Source organism: Rhipicephalus microplus, chromosome X (genome assembly GCF_043290135.1).
Source record: "Rhipicephalus microplus isolate Deutch F79 chromosome X, USDA_Rmic, whole genome shotgun sequence".
Classification (NCBI taxonomy): Eukaryota; Metazoa; Arthropoda; class Arachnida; order Ixodida; family Ixodidae; genus Rhipicephalus; species Rhipicephalus microplus.
The window spans coordinates 289,126,079-289,148,015 of NC_134710.1; the positions used below are offsets into that span (position 1 = coordinate 289,126,079).

The window sequence follows — 21,937 nt, forward strand, 5'->3', positions numbered from 1 at the left end:
TCGCATCCCAGGGGCACTGCATGAAGAAGTTTGGCAGGCTTGCCACGACAACCCATCTGTTAGTCACTTTGGCTTTGATAGAACATTAGTGCGCATACGCCAGAAATACTTCTTGCCACAGCTATGCTCATCAGGTCAGTGCTATGTCCTGACCTGCCGTGACTGTCAGAGGCATAAAGTGCCTCTAGCTGCCATAGCTTTTAAAAGGTAGTCTTGTATTTTTCATGAGTGTAAATTTGCACGAAATAAGGTTTCCTATAACTGAAAATTTGTTATATATATATATGTATTGCTAACACTGTATCTGTTGCAACACTCTTCTTCATTTACTTCATTATAACTGATATTTTGTTTTATCTGGATCCGTTACATTGAGCTTTGAGTGTGTACATATTGACAAGTGCAGTCACATATGAGCAAACACACAAAAGCACAGCTAGTGCATTTGTAAAATGTAACATAGCTGCAGTTAGTGTGAACGGGGGGCTGTAGAGGCTTACTTTTTGTTATGTCCGGTCAGAGCCAGGGGCCTGCTAGTTAATTTATGTATCTTATTTTATTAAATGCTGACTGCCACGTAATTTTTAAATTTGGGAGCCTTACCTTGAGCTCATCAAATGTGCTTGTGGAAGTTGATACCAAATGGACTCACGGCGCATCGCTTGGCAGCTTGTGGAACTAGTCTAGGAAACAAAAGTTGTACATTTTAAGTGTGAATACACTTTATAAGCGACCCCAAACCATCCACCGCTGTCGGCGGCGTCCGCAGTCTTCTCTCTATCTTTAAAAGACAGAGGACTTGGCGGGCCGCAGCGCGACACTCTACCGAATAAGCCACGGACGCGACGCTGATATCGGTGTCAGTAACGTGTCTTATATCTTTCGGTGTCAGTAACCTGTCTTATATATCTCCCTTCGCTCGCTCCTCCGCTCTCCTCGCTCGCTGCAGCTGCGTTCGCACCCCTCTCTCTCGCGCGCCCGTCTTCTCTCTCAGTTTCCCGTCGAGAGCGGGTCGCCCCTCATAGCATCACCCCGTGCATTCGCACTTAACCATGTTCACCCTCGGGGAAATGCTTGGGAGTTTTTTTTTCAAATTGTGCTGTCACACTGGCACCAAGAACAAAATATAAACGCTCGTGGGAACCATTCAGGTGGTCTAACAGTAGCTGCCGGCAGCATTACGCTGATGGAAATCGTATAGAGGTCATTGTTGCTAAAGACAGAAAAAGTTAATTACTGAATTGAACCGTAATAATAGGCTACAACTTGTCACACACACTATGTACATTTCGCAATTGCTGGCACGTCAAAAGCAGAGAGCTAAAGCAGAGACTTGCATGCTTGTCATGGAGACTGCTGTGGTGTTCTGACTTTCCATGAGCACTTGCGTGCCTGTTGGCGACGCTTATGTGCGTGAAAAAGGTCTATTGCTTTATTTAGTACTCTTCATTTTGTGGATGCACTATTATACAATTGACAGAGTTCTCGAATCTGCCTGCTTATGATAAGACATCTTCAGAGACTGCCATGTACACCTAGGAGCTATTGTATAAGGACATATAAAATTTCAGATACTGATGCCCATTTCCATCTAATTTGTTTTGGACTTAAGTACAAATACAAAAGGGCATTTAAATTAGCCAGCACAACTTCCATGTTCATTGCAGCTTTGAAGCAGCAGTCTTGGCACTGATTCTCTTGTAAGTCATAGCAGTTCCCAATAGTCAGCTTTGCCACTATGCAGGGGTAATATGCGGTCACTATCAATAATGAAAAAGACCAATGCTATCATACATAGGTGTTACTAAGATGCTCCCACGCATCCAGTCTCCTCTAACAGTATGAGCACTGAGACGCTAAATAGGTATGTATACTGGCAGTCCTTTGGATTGTTTCAAGCAAAGCTGTGGCAGTTTAATCCATTGAGGGTCGTACAGATGTATGCTTGTGTTTTTTTTTCGTACTACCCAATTTTTTTAATGATTATGTCATCCCTAGGGAATTGAAAAATCGGATGTTGACTTTGAATCATTTTTAGTCACAGTGGCTGGCTTCTTGTGCGTGCAGTCTTTAAAAGGCATCGAGTATAGATCTTTAGGTGGTCTTTATTTTGTTAATACTTATTTTCTTTTTATGGTGTTTTCTAACAGCCTCTGTCGTTATTCACTCTTGCAGGTCACGTTAAGGTGTTTTATGTGGACTTTGGCAACAGTGACAGAGTGAGCATGGATTATTTATGCTTCCTTGAAGAGGAGTTTACAACATATCCAGCTCAGGCTCTTTGGTGCACTATCAAGAATGTATGTATGATACTTGGTTTAGTACCTCAAACAGCCTAGTTTCGACATATAAAAACAAGTTTTGTTTTTATACTTAATTGGAACTTAAATAGCACAAACTTGTATTGCATGAAGTTTTGAGTGTTCTAGAAGGTGTGTTGATAAGCAGCTGCTAATAAAATCCATGTGAGAGCAACCCTCATGTTTCTGTTAAATAACTGCTTCTTTTTTATTACATGATGTGATGGACACAAAGGAAGTATATTCTCCGTGTTGTTCTCTTGCTGCAGAAATAGCAGGATTAAATGAAATATCACTGTTTGGTCTATATGATTGCTATTAGTCAAGGTGATGAAAGTTTTAATTTGGGGAAAAGAAGAAACTATGTGGACTACACAATGTATACTCTGTAAATTGATAAAGTATCAATACTCATTGCAGCAAGAAGTTTTTGACAGCCTGGAACTGTTAGTTATGAGTTATTTATACATCTCATTATTTGATGCGTCTGTCTCAATGTTTATGAATGTGTAATTTAAGTGATTGCTCTGCTTTGTAGATGGAATCCGCAGCTGGCTCAGGCATTTGGCGTTTTCCTGCTATTCGAGCTTTTCGAGACAAGATCTCTGCACAAGGAAAAAAGTTGCAAGCCTTCTTCCACTCACAAGATATTGCCACAGGTCAATACACTGTGGACATTCTGGGTGTCAATGCAGACAATGTATCCGTCAACTTGTCGCAGGAATTCATCACTACCTGCTCATCGGGGTACCCACAGCCCAATGTAAGGCTCTAGTCTAATAATTTCGCTTAGTTTATTTCCTTCACTTGTTGCCTTCTTTAGTTTCCCTACCGAGTTATGTTAAGTTCTCGAAGAGACGGTGAAGAGCTTTAGTATTAGAAATGGCACTGTGCTATACAGTGAAATCTCCATACAACGAATCTCGAGGGACCGCTAAAAGTGCTTTCGGCAACGTTTCTCACGAATTCATTCTCCAGTCTATCACCAGCCTAGGGCTAGGGAAAAGGGTCTACGACTTCGTGAGATCCTTTCTTTACCAGAGAACTACCAAGCTCAAGATAGAAGGGTACTTCTCACGAGAGATCAATCTCGGTTCACCTGGCACACCTCAGGGCTCGGTTATTTCACCAACACTATTTAACATCGTGATGATCGGGCTCTCCAAGGAACTCGCGAAGATTCAAGGAATCAATCATACCATCTACGCAGATGATATAATCATCTGGTGCACCGGGGGGAGCGATGGTCAAGTTGAGGAAGCCATGCAGCACGCAATCGACGTGACCGAACGTTTCCTCCGTCCCACCGGTCTCAGGGGCTCCCCATCGAAATCTGAACTTCTGCTCTACAAGAAAAGACCCCGAGGTGGCGGCCACCGTGACTGGAAACCTGCGTCTCAAAGTGAAATATGGCTTTTCACTGGTGGCGGGTCCCCAGTGCCCAGAGTGGATTCGCTCCGAATATTGGGAATGTATATCGAGTCCAACGGCACTAACAGAGCTGCACTCAGATCACTACCAAGACGGAAAGTGCTCTCGGCCTCATCCGGAGAATCACCAACAGACACAGGGGAATCAAGGACGACAATCTCATACGCATCATACATGCGTTTGTGCTCTGCCACCTTTCGTACTCGGCGGCCATGTATAATTGGCATGTTGCAGAGAGAAGTAAGCTCAATTCCCTCACAAGAAAGGTCTTCAAGCTCGCGCTCGGCTTGCCTGTAAGCACTCGCACTGAAAACCTTTTCAAGCTCGGTGTTCACAATACACTCGAAGTGATAATCGAGGCGCAAGAGCGCTCACAGCTGCTCAGGCTTTCCGGAACCAAATCGGGCCACAAGATACTCAATGGTTTGGGCCTCAACTCTATTGACCAGTGCCCCAATTCCATGCAGATTCCCAGAAACATCAGGTCTCAACTGCACATCGCACCCATTCCCCGCAATATGCACCCAGCGCACGTCGGTCGACGTAGGGCCAGGGGTAGAGCTCTGCTCGAGCACGTCCGTAGCAACCCCACTGATTCAAGCTTTGTGGATGCTGTGCCATATGTCCAACAAGAAGCATTCGCTGTTTCAATCGTCGACTCAAATTCCAGGCTCACTTGCTCCGCCACAGTACGCACATCGATGCCCGTGATAGCCGAACAGGTTGCAATCGCGCTGGCTATGCTAGATAGTCGCAGAGAGTCAATGTACAGCGACTCCAAGGCGGCTATCAAAGCCTACGAAACCGGGATGGTAGCCCCTCAGGCGCTCCGCATTCTCTAAAGCGTCAAGTGTATCACGCCCCATTCTCTAACTTGGTTCCCCGCTCACCTGGGGTCGATTGAGGTCTCTACCTTTAACCTGAACGAGGGCGCACACGAGGCCATGCGAGGACTCGCTGACCGCGCCGCCTCCACAGTCCCCCTGCCTAGCTGGGAACCCTTACTCACGTTCAACGAAATAACAAAGCACTTCTATCTGTCATGAAGGGTATTCCCTCTCCCACACCCGGCCTTGTGCAGGGTGCAGGCAGTCACCCTAAGACTATTGCAAGCCAGTGCGTATCCTAACCCTGCGGTTCTTCATGCCATCTACCCTGAACGGTATCCAAGTGCGGATTGCCCCGCTTGTGGACTGTTAGCCACATTTAATCATGTGTTGTGGGAATGTGAAGCCATCGCCCCCCCCCCCCCCTCAGGGAGGACAGGTGGGCTGCACTCTTACGCAGCCCCGAACTTAAGGATCAAACCCTGGCCGTCCAGAGTGCCCGTGAACGGGCCGCCAAGCTCGGCTTGATGGTCCTAACGTGGGATTAGCCGGGTGGCGCAGGGTCTCCCCTGCGTCTTCTCAGGACAAAAATAAAGTTTTAATCAATCAATCAATCACCGCTAAAAGTCATTCACTATATTGAAAAGTCGTTGTGAAAGTTTAAAATTTGTACGAAAATTGTACACGCAAAACACATGAGTCCCCTACCTGTACTGTGTATACATTCTCCCACGTTTATTTGAGGAAGAGCGCAATCTATCTGGATGTGCGCAGCTGGACTGCTAAAGGACTAACTCTTTAGCATGTGCATCCTTCTCACGCACTCCAAAGCATTGTCGGTGTTAAGTACCAATTATTCATGTTAGTTCGCACGTGCTCTTTTAACGTAGTCTTTTCACTTGTCGCTGTTTTCTTTCGCTACAAATGGCATGGATCAAATCGGTAGTCAGCTACACTCATGTGCATGCTTTTTCGTCGCATTGTGTATAGTGTTCGAGTGTTAGTGACGGCTGCACGGGTAATCATCGGCGACTTCATCCCACAGGTCACTTGCGTCGCATTTCTCACTTTCGTAGCATTCTTTTCACGCTGCTTCAGGAGCTCATCTTGAACATTTTCATCATCATCATCCTGACTTTGCCCACTGCAGGACAAAAGCCTCTCCCATATTTGGCCAGTCTACTCGGTTCTGTGCTTGCTGCTGCCACTTTATACCTCTAAACTTAATCTCATTTGCCCACGTAACTTTCTGTCTCCCCTTCCTGCGTCTGCCTTCTCTGGAAATCCAGTCAGTTACCCTTAATGACCAGTGGTTATCCTACCTACGCACTACATGCCCAGCCCATGTTCATTTCTTCTTCTTGATTTCAACTATGGTATCCCTAACCTCTGGTAATTCCCTGACTCACTCTGCTATCTTCTTGTCTCTTAAGGTTACCCCAATCACTTTAATTTCCATCGCCTGCTGTGCGTCGTCCTCAATTTAAGCTGAACCCTCTTTGTAAGACTCCAGGTTTCTGCTTCACAAGTAAGTACCAGCAAGATCCAGCTGTTATATACCTTCCTCTTTAGGGAAAGTGGCAATCTACCAGTCTTGATTTGAGAGTGCTTCCCGAATGTGCTCCACCTCATTCTTATTTTTCTAGTTACTTCAGTCTCGTGGTTCGGCTCCGCAGTTACTGTTTGTCCGAAGTATATGTACTCTTTTACAACTTCAAGTGCACTGCTACCTATCTCGAAACGCTGTTCTCTTTCGAGTTTGTTGTACGTTACTTGATTTTCTGCAAATTAATTTTAAGACCTACCTTTCTTCTGTCCTTGTCCAATTCAGTAATCATAAATTGCAATTTGTCCCCTGACTTCCTCAGCAATGCAAGGTCATCGGCGAAGTGCAGGTTACTAAGGTACTCTTCATTAACTCGTGTGCCTGACTGTTCCCATACTAGGCTTCCGAAAACCTCCTTTAAGCACGTGGTAAATATCATTGGAGAGCATGAATACGCCAATTGTACGTTTTACTGCCAACAAAAAAGGCTAGAAAACAGTTGGGTAACAAGTGCGCAGTTAAAGCTGTCCGATGAAACAAAGGAAACATGTTGAAACATGGAGGAAGCAAAAAAAATTACAGCTTATCCATGGAGTGAAAGATGAGTGGAGCGAAGCGTCCATCTGTTTGTGTCCGTCCGTCCGTCCATACGTTGGATCACGTTCGAGAATGCAGACTGCGCGCGGGTAACACCGACGAGACGCGAGCCAAGGAAGCAGAGTGCAAGTTTATTTAACGCGCCCGCTGTTCTGTTTCATCCATGCCCCACCAAAGACCCGCCACGTACGGCGATTATCCAGGAGACTGAGAGAGGCACTCATCCTTCGCGTACCTAGGCACAGCCTGTGCAGTTTGTATGACTTCTGTACTTCTATGAGACAGCACCATCTATTATGCTTTTTGGGACATACTGCCTTCTTTTCTTCCTCATCTCCTCTTCTCTCGGTTACGCATGATGCATCACGAAGTTAGACTAAGAGGAGCTTCACCCCTAAAAAAAGGATGGAGCATTGTGCGAAGCCAGCTGAAGCCCACCATGTCGGCCCAACGCTTGACCAAAACGTTGGAGCGTGCGGTAGGTTTAAAACTCTTGGTGGTATTCCATATATATGAACCTGCTGCGCGAGCCAGCCAGTCTGCACTGAACAAGTACGTGGTTCTGCGCCGCAGTTACTATTTGTCCTAAGTAGACGTACCCTTTTGCAACTTCAAGTGCACTGCTACCTATCTCGAAGCTGCCAGGCGTCACTCTCTGAAGTCTCAGCAAGTCTCGTTGCCTGTGTGATCTTGATGCAAAAGGTCACATGTTGGGCCGACACTGCTGGCTTCAAAAACAGTTGGCTTTCAAAGGCTGGCGGCGTGACGTCATGCTCCCTCCTTTCTTTTTCTTCTTCTATGGGGCGAAACCTTGTGCGAAAAACAAGTAGCAGGCGATGACGATGGCAATATTGCTATTGCTCATTCGAATAGGGCGGGCAAATAGAGAATTACGCAGGTGTTTTGATAATGATGAGAGTGGCAGGTGCAGAGCTGGGCATTATTTTTATAGCCGCGAGTGAATTTTAAAAATTACTATTCGTTAATTTGAAGTGTTGTGGAGATAAAATTTGATACGTTATTCTGAAACATTCGATATTCTGAAATTCACAGTAGTGAAATATTGCTGCATTAAACCAATGGACATTTGGAGGGGGATTTTCAAAAATGTTGTTTCTCTGAAAAAATTGTTAATCTGAGGTATGCTATAATGAGATTTGACTGTATACAAATAAATCCTTGAGTCTCACTTTCCATTGCAGGGTTGGGGGGGCAGGCAATGAAGTTTCATAGCAGCTTTAAATTTTGTGTGCTTTCATTATTTTTAAAATCAAGTTGCAGGACACAATGTGATCAAAGACTGCTCTAGTGAAAAACACTGGTAGACTTTGAAAGTAGGAGCCATCTACAGTGAATATATCTCGTCATTCTGGCCCCGTTGTGATGGTCTAGTGGCTAAGGTACGCTGCTGCAGACCCGCAGGTCGCGGGTTCGAATCACGGCTGCGGCAGCTGCATTTCGGATGGAGGCGGAAATGTTGTAGGCCCGTGTGCTCAGATTTGGGTGCACCTAAAGAACCCCAGGTAGTCGAAATTTTCGAAGCCCTTCACTACGGTGTCTCTTATAATCATATGGTGGTTTGGGGACGTTAAACCCCAAAAATCAATCTCGTTATTTTGCTATGTTACATTTGTTGCCAGCAGATGCTTGCATCTGCTGTCATGTCCTGACGCTTTGACACAGAAGTAAGTTGTAATGACAACTGGGTGTTGCTCCTGAAGTCGATCCTATGTTTTTTGTCTGCTTCTGGCATAATAAGAGAAGTTGTAGTGTAGTTGCCAGTGGCCTCCAAGTTTTCGCAGTATGAGCAACAAGCCACATGTACTGCCGGATATAGATTATATACATTTGCTCCAGGCTGACTACAGGTCTTTCAAGCCATTGGAAAATCTTGACATAGACACATTTTCAGTGCAAATGTTAGAATTGTTTTCTTTCTATTATGGTTGGCATCATCAGAAAGAGTAAGCATTGATTTTGCACTGGCAACTTTCAGTAGGAACAGGAAAAAAGGGAAGAGCAGAGAATGAAAAGAAAGAAATGCACACTCCGTGCTTGTCTATCTCGGCCAATGCTTTCCTTCTTAACTCCTGTGATGCAGTCTGCAATCAACTATGTGACTAACTTTCTAGGATTGATTAGTGTCGATTGAGCAAACTCCCAATTTCAAAAACCAGGCATCAGTGCCCATAAATTTGGCTTTCTGTGACTTGCGCATGACTGGGAGTCTGAGCGCAGCAAAAGACTGCTTCTTCGGTGCTGTCTCCTCTCCAGTGTATAGTGCATTGCCTTCTGTGCACCTTTTGCAATTTTCTCTCTCTCTATCTCCTCTATTTTCTGCAATTAATGCTTTTTTTTCTCTCTCTTGGAGCATGGAGAGCCTGGAGCATGCTGAGTCAAACTATTGACATGTTGAGAGCACCAATAGTTCCAAGGTATCTAGGCAATTTTAGCACCGTGTAGTTGCAAATGAGTTTCATAATTGTTTAAACATGTGTGTTAACTTTTTGCAGTTCGTTGTTGGGCCACTCCCAACTACACAACATGCAGCGATCTGCAGTTAGGCACCACACGCGTGAATATCGCTGAAAGACTTTGACACAAAATAAACAGCAAAAAATAGTCATCCCGCAAATTTTTTTTTGTACAGCTGCTGTTTTTTTGAGGTGCTCAAAACGTGTAGAATATGTTGGGCCAGATTGGATGGAAAGGGAGTAAATGTTTTGAACTGCAACAGCGAGCGAGTTGTGAAACGAGTCACAAAATTTTATGCCTAGCTTGAAGACTTGAAGTGCCAGGAGCATATTGCTTGCAGGGTGGTACATATAGGGACTTTCACCTAAGGATAAGCGTCTGGTAAACTTATTCTTCCATGTTTTATATTAAAAAAAAGAAACAAGCGAAAATGTCAAAAGGAACGTGCTTAATAAAAGTTGCACTCACTCCTTTATAAGCAGAATATTGAGTGTAATAAACTCTTTGCAAGCAGGCCTATCGACATTGCCGACTTCTCAGAGTTGCTGGAAGAGGAACTCAAACATTTTTAGATGCTTCTCATATTGAAAAATTCTACGTGAAAAATAACTGCGTGCTTTTGTTATCGGCTGCTGCATGCTTAACCACTAGCAAATAGGAGCTTTCTATTGCGGCACAAAAAAACTAGGTCCACAATAATCTGTTGTCATCCCCCTTAATTGAAAAAAGTTAGAAACCGTCTAAATAATGGTTTTGTAAGCTGATTTACTACTTCATAACTGGAAATTTTTTTCCCTGAATTTTGTTACTGAAGAATTGTCTTAATCTTGTTTTATTAAGGAATTGAGCAGTGCATAAGTAATAATTTGCCTTACTTACTGCAATAGTCTGCAACATGCACTTGGTTGCATTTTCATTGAGTGTGTCAGCATATGTTTGCACTCTAACTAAACTTAGCTGGTGTACCAGTATTTTATAGTAGATTCAGTGGAATAGTAGTCCAATTGTATGAACAAGCATAATTTATGTACGACCTTCCAGTAAAAAAAAATTATATAGCTGGGTCATCATTGCATATAAACTGGGTGACCCTGCTAAGACTAAATAAAAAGACCAACAAAGTGGAAATATGTAAGAATGGTGTATTATTAGTGGTCACGTCTTGTATACTAATAATTTTTTGTACATAATGCTCTACATCAAAATCAGAGTGTGATCCTTTACCAGAAGATATTTCAAATGCCATTTTAACAATAGGGGTATGACTACCTGTTTCTGCCGTGTCTCAAGCTGTGTAGGGATCCCAAGTAATGAAAGGGCAGATGTGCTTCTTTATCAGGGACTCATTGGCAGCACTGAAAGCTATTAGGCAAATAAAAATAACCTTAAAAGGCAGCCACGAGCAATTTGTTGAGCGCAATCATAAAAATAACAGCAAGAGTGAGACTTGTGTAAAAATTGCTAGCTGTGTCGTATTATACTGATATTTAGCAAATGGAGGATGTCCCGATAGCAGGAATGGCTCATCAAGGTTATATTAAGCAGATTTCAAATTGGATATGCACACCTGGCACACAACTCTTTACTTACAAAGAAGACTGATAAAACATGTAAAATTTGCCGAGAACCGTTAGCAGGCAGGCAGACAAAGAACTTTATTTAAAGGCTCACTCCCCTTGCGGTGTGACATTGTTTGGCCACACCCAGGACGGGGCTGGGGAATGCATTTCTTCAGCTGTATCATAAACTAATGAATGTTCTTAATCACTTGTTCTCGTATTGCAACACAGAAAAATATTTGTGAGTTATACAAAGCACATATGTCTTTCTACCCTACTTTAATTCTAAGAAACTGACTATTGGTTTCCACGTTTATTGTTCTCAGTGTAATCTCAGTGTAACGAAAACTATCAATCAGCGATAGAACCTGACCAAACTCCGTTAATTGTTCCAACTTCTTCTGCTGCAATGCTGACGTGCGCATGTTTATTCTGTAGTCTTTTTTTACGTAGTACGCTCGTCCCTCATTACAGCTGCACAACTTGAGCTTGAACGATTCCTGTACTTTTCCTATAAACATTCTATTTTCAGCTTGCACTCTTCAAGCTTGGATTATGTCATGTTAACCAAGGCCATCATCTGGAATTTATCTTGGCAGCCAAACATTTAAACAAATATCAGGCTCCTGAAACATCACTGTACTGTTAACTTGGAAACTACTGCAAGGGAGTCAAAGCGGTGATGCAGGCTAGTTGGTTTTGGTCTCTTGCATTCATATTTGTAGTGCAAAACGGATAAAGACTGAGACACAGAAGGAACATCCAAACAGGACGGGCGCTAGAAATCAACATTTTTTATTGAAAAGCCAAAAACCGCCAGACATGAGCGCATGTGCACAGTCACATTCTCAGGTGCTTTCTTATTTCTGTAATGTCATGTGTTACTACCCTGCATGCGCAAGATTTACTTTCAAATACTCAGTCTCTTTGCTGGATAAGGCAACCGATGCCACACTAACACATTTCCTTTAATTTTCGCTGATAACAAACGTTTCTATAATTTCTCACGTTGCCTTACCTTTGCCTTTTCTAAGCACATGTTTATTGGTGAAATCAGGAACATGACGGCACCTGCATCAATTATCCGCCAAATGACCCCTCAATGTCTGCGTGTCAACTGCCGAACGGTGCTTTCACAGTCTGTCGTTAAATGGATACTGAAAAAAATTTTTGCTGCAAGTATTTTCAGCCACATCGATAAATTTGATCCTGAAATCGATGGAGACAACCTTCGTTTCAAGCAGAAACTCAGGGAACATAATGAATTTAAGTTGCCTAGCGGCAGCGCCGTTCCCTAGAGAAAGTGACGTTTGGTGGCTAGACTCACTTGAAACTGGCAAGCCAAGAATGCCAGCCATCACCCGCGTTTCTCGACTCGCTCACCTTCCACTTCAGTTCCCAGAACCGGTATGAACAGCAACAGCAGCGAACAATGCTTCCGGCTGGGGCTAAGCACCAGTGATTTTGTGGAAGGGAAAGAGTGGGATGAAAGGAAAGGTGGAGAAAAGGAAGAGGACAAGAACATGCGCATCCTGCATGCGTCTCAGTGAGTTTGTCGTCACGGCTCACGCTCGCGAGCAGCCGCCGCGCGCTGACAATCCATCACATACAACCAACTGTTCAAAAATAAGAGAAATAAACTTCATTTATCGAAACAGTGGCATCTCTAAGTTGAATTTCAAAGTTTCGTCAGTTTTCTCAATTTTTGTTCAGTATCCCTTTAGGACAACGCCCGGTTTGTTCTATGTAACATCTTCCACAAGAAAGGGGTGTCTCATACACAACACCCATCTCGCAAGGCACGAAGAGTGTCGCATGATTTTTTGTGCACGCAGTTTTGCCTTTACGACAATTCACCGCTGGGCACATGCAATTTGGCCCGCATGTGACTGGTGATGAATTGTCGCAAAGGCAAAACTGCATGCACAAAAAAGCAATCAACACTGTTCGTGCCTTGCGAAACGAGTGTCATGTATGAGATACCCCTTTTATGTAGCAGATGCTACATAGGACAAACCAGGCACTGTCTTAATGACAGGTTGCGAGAACACCGTTTGGCAGTTGACATGCAGGCAGGGGGGTCATTTGGCAAATCATTGCCGCAGGTGTGGTTGTGCTCCTGATTTCGCCAATACACGGGTGCTTAGAAAAGGCAAGGTTAAGGCAAAGCGAGAAATTATAGAAGCGTTTGCTATTAGCGAGAATGAAAGAAAATGTGTCGGAGTAGCATCGGTTGTCTTATCCAGCAAAAAGATTATTGGATAGTAAATCTTGCTCATGCAGGGTGGTAACGCGTGACGTTACAGACAGAAAGCACCTCAGAGTGTGATTGTGCGCATGCGTTTGTGTCCGACGGTTCTCGGCTTTTGCAATAGAAAAATCATTTGATGTCCAGTGCTCGTCCTGTTGATGTTTTTGTCTGTGTGTCTGTCTTTTTCTCTTTGGCGTGTACGAATATGAATGTATGTGACTGCTAGGGAGTGCTTGGTAAAGGTGAAGTGCCCCAAGTTCAAGCAGATACTCTTCTTTCCATGGCACCCACAGGTGATCTATCAGCTTCTGCTGATATATGAATTTTTTCCTGATGTCACTTCGAGCAGTTTGAGCACTTTCTAGCATTGTAGTCATCCTAGTTCTGCTCCGGAGCAGTTAGCAATGAACGTCTAACAAGAAAACGCAGCGCACATATGAGAAAGGCCTATTTGGCAATCATATACGTGTAGGTCAGCGATCTTGATTTAACAACCACTTATACCTTCAACAAGGCTTCAGTTTCTTTGCCGTTGGGCTTGCTTTGTGCTTTCGTTACAATTATCAGAAGGCAGAGAGGTCGGCCTGAGCTAGTTCACTCTAGCCTGCTACACTCTAACTGCTACACTATAACATAGCAATAACTTAAGTGTCTTAATTAGTATTTTACACCATCCACCCGAAGACGCACCAAGTGAAGTAACCTTCATCTCTGTTCGATGCATCACGTGAAATGATACAAATTGAGAGCTCTTCAAAATTTTCTGAATGTCCTGGAAATCTCTCGACACTTGTGGTAGATGTCACAGTTGTCGCACTATCGCAGTTGTCTTGAAATAGCTGTTTCTGACTTTTCATTCGAGTAATTATGGGTCTCCCATTTCTCTTAGTCATTCCTGAAAGCTTGTGATAGACTCGTGTAAGTGGGCTTCTCTAGAATCTGTGATGCCCACGACTTCGAGGTGTCAGAAGGATTTGGGAATCGGCAAGATTGCGTCGTCATGAGCAGTTTCTACTAGCAGAACACAGACCAGGTCAGTGTTGCCGTCAAAAGAGGCACTTTAGCGACTGGGCCCTTACAATATCCATCCAAGAGCTGTGTTGATTGCGACCAATCCTCGAATTTACATGCTTTCTATTACTTCTCCGTTAATATTCTTCTACAGGAGGTCCACTCCAATCAACAAGCTGATGCTGGTCTCTGTGTCCGCTTCAGGAAATGTCCTTTCATCAGCAATAACTTGGCTTTCGAAACACAACTGCTGCATGATGGGACTATTAGGTGTCAGCAGAAAAATGTTATCACAAATGGCTGGGGCATCTATTGCCTGAACGATAGGAATGCCAAACTGGTTAAATGCAACGAGTGTCTCTCTCCAAGTACCTGCAAATTCAGTTTAACAGTGATATCTTCCTTGACGAAAGAGCGCTTACTGCCATGATTGATGCCTATTACTAAGAGCAGCTTTTTTAGTTCCGTTTCAGAGGTTGCAGCTGATAGTGCTGGGTCTGAGGCGGTGTAAGACTCATGTCGTCTTAGTCTTGCCGTGCTCTGCTTGGGTCTACTCCAGAATGATCTAGTACAGCAAAGTCTTTTGTAGAATATTGATCAGCATCTCAGAAAAATTACCTTTGGTATATTTAGGGCTGAAGGACATAGGATCTTAAGTTCCTTCGCGTCGTAAAGTCGCCTGATGTCTCAGATGTCGCTTTTTGACTTCGGAGGAAGGGAGGGAGAATTGCAAAGCGATGATAGGTGGGGCTGCTTCATCTATTGTCGATCTCTGAAGCGTTCTTTCAGTAACTCGATGATGTCTGCGAAACTGGCTTCAAAAAGTCTGATAACCAGATGTCACTATTGCCGCTTCACCTGCAATATAATGACGTAAATAAAAGAACTTCATCAGCGTTCATAGAGCGTAGTTGAGTAGTCTGCTGGCATTGCTCCCAAAAAGCTGACCACTCCTGAATATCCCCTCCAAATGTTGGTAAGTCAAGGTTTGGCAGTCTTGGGCCAATTCTGCTTGAAGCATTAAGAACTGTTGCTGTCACGTTCTGAGGAGCAGTCACGGCAGTACCATTCACGCGTCTCAAAACGGCAGTTTTGCAGTGCATCTCTGCAAACATGCTGATAATTTGGTTGTTATAGTCTGCCGCTGTTGCATTCTCCACTTCGAGCCTCTCGTCAGATAGGTGCTCTTGGAGCGCATCATTCATCTTCGAGAGCTCACTGTTGCTAGCCAATAAACAGTCATAAATACCCGTCAGCTTGAGCTTGTTCGCGATAATATTGGTCAGCAGAGACTGTGCTTCCTGTAGAAGCTTAGTATTTTGGGCTTCTTGAGCTGAGCCCTTGGTTTTAAGTCGATCGATCGTATCCGGTGTTGAGAGTCGTTGAGGTCTCGCGAATGATCTCTTGTCAGTCCTCACAACGGAACGCGGTCGAGTAAAGGGTTTCTTGGAGTCGTACGTCGGAGGCGTGTCCACACAAGGGTTTTTGGCACCAAAATGTAACAAAAACTAAAGATCAGTAAATGGAACCAGACCGAATGCCGTTCATTGTCCCAACTTCTTATTCTACTGCACTGGTCACCTGCATGCGTTCATACCTTCCTCTTTTTCTACAGTCAGTATTTAGAGGAATCTGGCTTCTTTAAGTAATGTCTAGGATGATGGAAATTTGACTGTTTATTGTCTAACACCTTGTGGTTAGTGCAGAGCAATAGTAGTTGCTATTGCATAATAAAACACGATTTTCATGAGGAAATGAACATACCTTTTTATTTATCTAGTAAGGTATACTGGCCCAAAAATGAAAAAAAATTCTGCTCTCTCTAATATCCGTATCACAAAAGGCAATTAAAGGTGTGATGTGCATATGTGCCCGCACCTTCTACTCAACAGAGAGAATGGGCTTCGTTTGCTCTGCTCACTGGCTGCCTTGCTTGGCTTAAAAAATCATGCTTATGAAGCCTTTCATCTTGACACTTGAGAGCAGGGTTACTCAAATTCCTTCCTTCCAAGAGCACTGCTGGCACATGCAAGAAATGTATATGCGTACATTTGCTTCACCTTTTTGCCAATTGTGCCACCAATCTGAAATGCAGGAAAACAAATTAGGATTTATGCAGTGTATAGGAAACTTTTTTACCATGATGTCTTGAAATGTGTTGTCAAAATTTAAGCAGATAATTTACCTTGTAAATACTGGCAAAATTTTCAAGTTTACCTGTATACATAAAGCATTTAGTAACTTGACACTGTTAATTGCATCTTGATATATCATTGCACTTTTAATTATTTTGGCCGAAGTTAGTTGGAATACACTACACATTTTTATAAAAAAAAAGTATTCTAGTGTAGGATGACAAAGGTATTTTTACTAACCTGGAATGTCTGCTACATGATTAGGCACTGAGGTTGGCAGCCTTTGTGCAGCTGCACCAAAAAATATGCACCATAAGTGCTTCGTTATTGCTGCTACTTCTTATGCTGTTGCATTTTGTTCTTTATTTGTGAAGGTTTGATTTCTCTATTTCAGAACCTGGAGGCCTTGAACTTTGCCACTAAGTTGCCGGTGACTCATCTTGAAGTCACTGCAACAAAGGCTTCTACATCAGGAGTCATGCCAACCACTGCTGTGACATCTTCAATCACCGTGCCTCCTGCTGGAAACACTCCACCTACCACAACTTCTGCTCACACCATATCTCAGCCTAGCATGCACAGTGGACCTGTGCTTTCAATGTGCGTGCCACCGCCTGGCATGCGTCCTGTTGGCATGCCTCATGCCAGCACACCTTCAAATAGTGCACTGCCATGTAAGGCGCCTCTTGCTAGCGTGGTCCCAGTGTGCACACCACAGCTTGGGGCGTCATTGGCAGGTCCACCTTCCGCTCCCACTGGCAAGGCCCCACCTCCAGTGGGCACGGCCCCGCCTCCTGCCGGTTCAGCCCCATCCCAAGCTGGCATGGCTCCACCTCCAGAGGGCATGGTCCCACCTCCTACTAGTATGGCCGCACCTCCAGATGGTGTGACCACACCTGCAACTGCCATGGTGCCACGTCCCGCTGGAATTTCTCCACCACCTAGCAACTTGTCTCCAGCTGCTACAGGCATGACTTCATCTCCTGCTGGCATAGCTTCACCCTCAGCTGGTATGAATTCACCTCAGAAGTCTATTGCCACTTTGCCTTCATTCACAATAACACCCTCTGCCATAGAGTTAATATACAAACTCTAGAGGAAACGCTATGCTGGAAAAGCTATAACCACCAAAATGCTGACATCTTGAAATGTTGTCGTAGTTGCCAAAGCGCTAAATATAGCAGCTTTAAACACTCAAATTCTCGCAGTATATATTATAAACAATTGTGTTCACGTGTTACAAATGGACAGCAATTGTGTGATGTTTATATCAACTATTTTTAGGAAAGATACAGTGGCCATTTATCCATTTTACTGCATGTGGAAAGGGGTGGTTGTAGCTTTGTTTACTAGATGGTACCATCATCCCTGTACCGTACCGTTTGAGAGCGTGGTCGAGCCGCGTGCGGCGTGCGGCCTGTTGGGCCGGCCTGCTCGCGCGTCGTGTGAGTCGTATATAGTGCCTTGTCGTCTGTATTTTTTGTTGCCATGAGCCAGCTCTATGTGATTGCGATGCAACCGAGATCTGTGAAACGGAAAAAAAAGTGACGGTGCATAGGCTTCTCCCGAATGCTGGTTATCGTTTCATCATGGCTGCACCTGAGCGGTTATACGTTATAATGCATGGGCCTTATGGTGAACTTTTTTCTCTAGAGTCTGTATATTAACTCGGTGCCTGCTGCTATGACACTTGCAGAATCTGCAGTAGCTTCCACAGCAACGGCAGCCATTGCTCCCACTTCTGCACCTCGTGGTAGCATGCAACCACCTGGCTTGTACCCAGCTGCTTGGCATCCAATCTATCCACAACTGGCCTGCACTCGTCCACCGGCTGTTGTGCCTCCAGCTATCCTGCCTGAAGGCAACACCTTTAATGTGTGTCTTTCTGTGGTGTTCAACCCATCGGACTTCTATTGCCAGATAGTGGAGAATGTGAACCCTACATTCGAGGTAAAAAAAACTTATTGGTTTTACGTTCCAACTTCCTGTTGTTGCACACTGAATTCTGGAAGATTTCTGTAGTGCCGTAGACAAATAGGCTGTGCAGCATGTGCAAGGCACTGGCATGCAGAGGCTCTGAGGAGGGTTTGAGAGAATGCATTGTTCAAACCTAGATTGTTCATCGGTTTCAAAACACCTGGCCGCGCTCGGAAGTACGGCCTGTACCCAGTCCGGGCCCAAAAGGTTTGGGCGCTGCTTGACCAGGCCCGGCTGATTTCAGCCAAATATGCCTGGAGCATAAACGAGGCACTGTCTGATATTTGGTAACTGTGCAATACTTGCCGCAAAAAAGATATTTTCTAGACTGTCTTGAGATCTGCTTTGAGTGTCATCAATTTAACTGGTATATTCTGTGTACTTTCAGGTAATTATGCCCGTAACGATTCCGGGAAATGATGGCAGGGTAATTAAAATGTAATTGGGCTGTATTATGTACGCAGTGCACCACAAAATGTTTTTTTTTTTTCATTTCAGAGAATGACTACAAAATATACTACACCCATAAATTGGAAAAAAAATCGCAGACACGTATAGTTTGAGTCTACATCGTTTGCATGGAAGCCGGGTTCGTCGAGTATATGTAACAAGTCTCCTGCAAACGTAATTTATTACGCTGTGCAATTAAAAAAAGCACGCTTTACATAATTCTGAGAGGACTACCAGGAGGTGGAAACTTCTTATACCTCCCATGTATTCACTCTCTGCAGCGGCAGAGCCGCTTTAACCACTGCCGGTTGCCGGGTAGCCTACTAGAAATAAATGATGAACAGAATATTTTTTCGTCATGTTACTGGTAAGAGCCCCAAATAGAGGGAAAGGACGAAGAATTGCGAGGAGGAGGGTTGCCGAGGAAGTCCTATCTTCTCACTTCGCGTGCATGCGCAATGCGCTCGTGCCTTTTTTCAGGTCCACTGGCGGCTTGGCCAATGTGTCCATAAAATTTTGTTAATCTTTCTTCTTAAAATTTTTTTCGTGTTTTCTGAAGAGGAAAAAGTTACGCTGACTGATTTCTCAGTAAAATGAAACTTGTTCAGCACACACAAAATGAACTTTTTTTATTGCACCTTTGTATAAAATAAGACACACTTAGTGTGAAAGTGTCGATTTATATAAAAGCAGCTTCAATTTACAACAGACATACGGACGTAATGAGCAAACGTAGAACCCAGAAATACCCGAACTGAGAAAAGTACGTATCGACAATAGCGACTGTGACAAGTCGTACTTGGCTCAATTTATGTTTATGACTGTGTGCATAGTTTCCTTGTTCATATGAAGCTTGCAAAACTGTACAACGCAAGCAGTTTGGTCCTCTGCAGACACTAAGGAAAGATAAACTAAGCCTGTGCAACCTATATATACATTAAATTTTTCACAGGAGTAGATGATCATGTTTCCAGCTTTGATGTGTCTTACTTATCCGTTAATATCCAGAAAACTTCAAAAATTGGGGGAACAAGTCTAAAAGAATTGAATATTCCTGAACTCTGGGTGCCGTAAAGCCGTCGCACGTTTTTCCAGTAAAAAGTGTCAATGCACCCGTGCCTATACACCCCACCCCCCTGTTTCAAGGTGTACAGCAGGAAATGAAAATCATAATCATGAACTTTCTTATATAGAACTCTCACTTTCCTTGCGGGAGTGCTCCCACGTTTTTGAGCACCATGAGAACACTTGCGCTTCGACATATGAGGACAGTTATGAATTACTGTTGAATTACGGGAAGACACGGCATCCGTAAAAATAAGCAAAGACTTGTTCTATATGATGGACATTCCAGTTAAATCCTTAAAATTTCTTAGTAATTGTCACGTTTAAAAATTTTGCAACTGCCTTGGTAGCACAAAAAATTGGGAACATTTCCATCAATTGGCGGGCCCGTCATAAGTGTCACTTCTCGTCTCGCAGTTAAAGTGCACCAAAAACTGCTCCTGAGTAATTTACGACTCACGAATCTCGTAGTACGCAGGCGAGCAAGGCTTGGCAAGCATGCCTGTGTGTCTGCATACTCGAAATTTTTCCCAATTATATTTGCTATTATAACATTTACAGTGTACCATTGCTGTTACAGCAGAACCACCTGGCTAATTTTTTCTTACGGTATGCAAATAATAGCGAAAACATATATTACGTGTTTCTTGAAAAAACGTGTAGCATACCGATAGAGCCAAAGGCCAGATGTTACGTATTTTCTGATTTTAGTAGATGCAAATGCACTCCGGCTGGTCTAAATTAGCCGAAGCCCCCAGCTGCGGCATCTTATGTAACCTGGGCTGCTTCGGGATCTTAAACCCCACAAAACAACTAAGCCAAGCAGCGTAGACACGCCATGATATTGATATACAGAGTGTTTCAAGAAATGGGTTCAAAATGATTTGAAATATACAAAAAGGAGGCATCTGCATTCTACCTGCGGTATTCTTTTTACTTTGGCTGAATGCATTTTCAGATGTATAAATCAATAATAGTGGCAGTAAGTATAGAAATTAATACAGTTAACTTTTAACCAGATGAGATGGCTGGTCGAGTCAAATGGGCAACCTAAAGTTCTTTCTACGAATAGTGTATATAACCATTTTGAAATTTCGGAAAGGCAGCAACTGGTAATCACCGCTGAGCAATGAAATCTGACTAATTTTGCTGATGAAATCGAAACCGACGCACCAAACAGCGCATTCAGTAGATCCCGGATATATCCAACTTGAAGGGGATTGCGAAATAGTTCAATATCGATAATTCAAAATATAAAGTATGTCCATTTAAGGGCTACTTTGAAGCCTTGCGTGTCTCGGAGCGGTTTTTAAAGACTGTGCTAAGCTTCCCCTTGCCGACTTTCCCAGAATAACAAAAGAAAAACACGAAATCCACCGCACTTTATTTGGGACGAAAAAAGTATATGAGCTTGGCTTGCTTCTTTGTCTCGGCCATTAAATTCATGAGGCCATCCTTAGTATTGTTGAAACTTTCCACATAGGCAAGCCCAGCGCCTTCCGTAGCGCCACATCAGCGGCGAATAAGGCTAAATGCCAACGCAAGCTCTGCAGCGGTACAGGGTTGCATTGAGGCGCCCTCGGCATCATTGTCGCTGCTCTGGTCGGCCTCATCCGCGTCAGCGACGTCGGCCATGATTTCTGCATCTGTGCGGCCCAAAACGGCTTGCTCACCATCATCAGCGCTGAGAAAATTGCCCAATGTGGTCTTATCAGCGATGGCACCCGGAAACGCAGAAAGCTGGCGAAATTCATCTTCGAGGCACTCTATGTTGTCGTCTGCTGTAACATCGCCATAGCTCCCAAAGTTGTCAGGTGAAGCTAGAAGGCGAGCTTTACCAAAGCAGTTCACAATTGTGGCTTGCTTGATGTCATTTTACGCGCTGGTTACCATTTGTATCGCTTTGAGGAGATCTGTTTTTTGTTCGGCCCCTAACCGAAGGTTGATCAGGAGCTTCTGCACCAGGCGGTGCCTGCATCCGACCTTAAAAGGTGTAATGATGCCTTGGTCGAGAGGCTGCAGCCTCGTTGTGGTGTTAAGAGGCAAAAATTTGACTGTGATCCTTTTAAGATGGCTGACCACATGATGTGCTGAACAATTGTCTACCAAAAGACAAACATTTCGGTCCGCCTTCTCAAGTTCAGCATCTCATGCACGCATCCATTCGGAAAAGAGGTCCTGCATCATCTATGCTCATTTGTTGAACGCGTATTGGACCGGGAGGCTCTTCGCGTTCTTGAAGCATCGCGGCGACTTGCTCTTGCCGATAACGGAACGGCTGCAGCTTGCAAGAGCCATCCATGTTCATTGCGA

The 21,937-nt window shown here is 44.0% G+C and overlaps 1 protein-coding gene across 4 annotated transcripts in view; it reads left to right on the forward strand.

Moving 5' to 3' along the window:
* LOC119162179 (uncharacterized) overlaps nucleotides 1–21,937 on the forward strand; it is a 93,555-nt gene that overhangs the window by 45,940 nt on the left and 25,678 nt on the right. For 3 of the 4 annotated variants that reach the window (XM_075879306.1, XM_075879303.1, XM_075879305.1), the window contains exons 6-9: nucleotides 2,176–2,300; nucleotides 2,839–3,063; nucleotides 16,527–17,142; nucleotides 17,829–18,082. In XM_075879306.1, the coding sequence (XP_075735421.1) occupies nucleotides 2,176–2,300; nucleotides 2,839–3,063; nucleotides 16,527–17,142; nucleotides 17,829–18,082 (1,220 nt within the window). The remainder of the gene's footprint in view (nucleotides 1–2,175; nucleotides 2,301–2,838; nucleotides 3,064–16,526; nucleotides 17,143–17,828; nucleotides 18,083–21,937) is intronic. The other variant, XM_075879304.1, reaches the window with a different exon arrangement.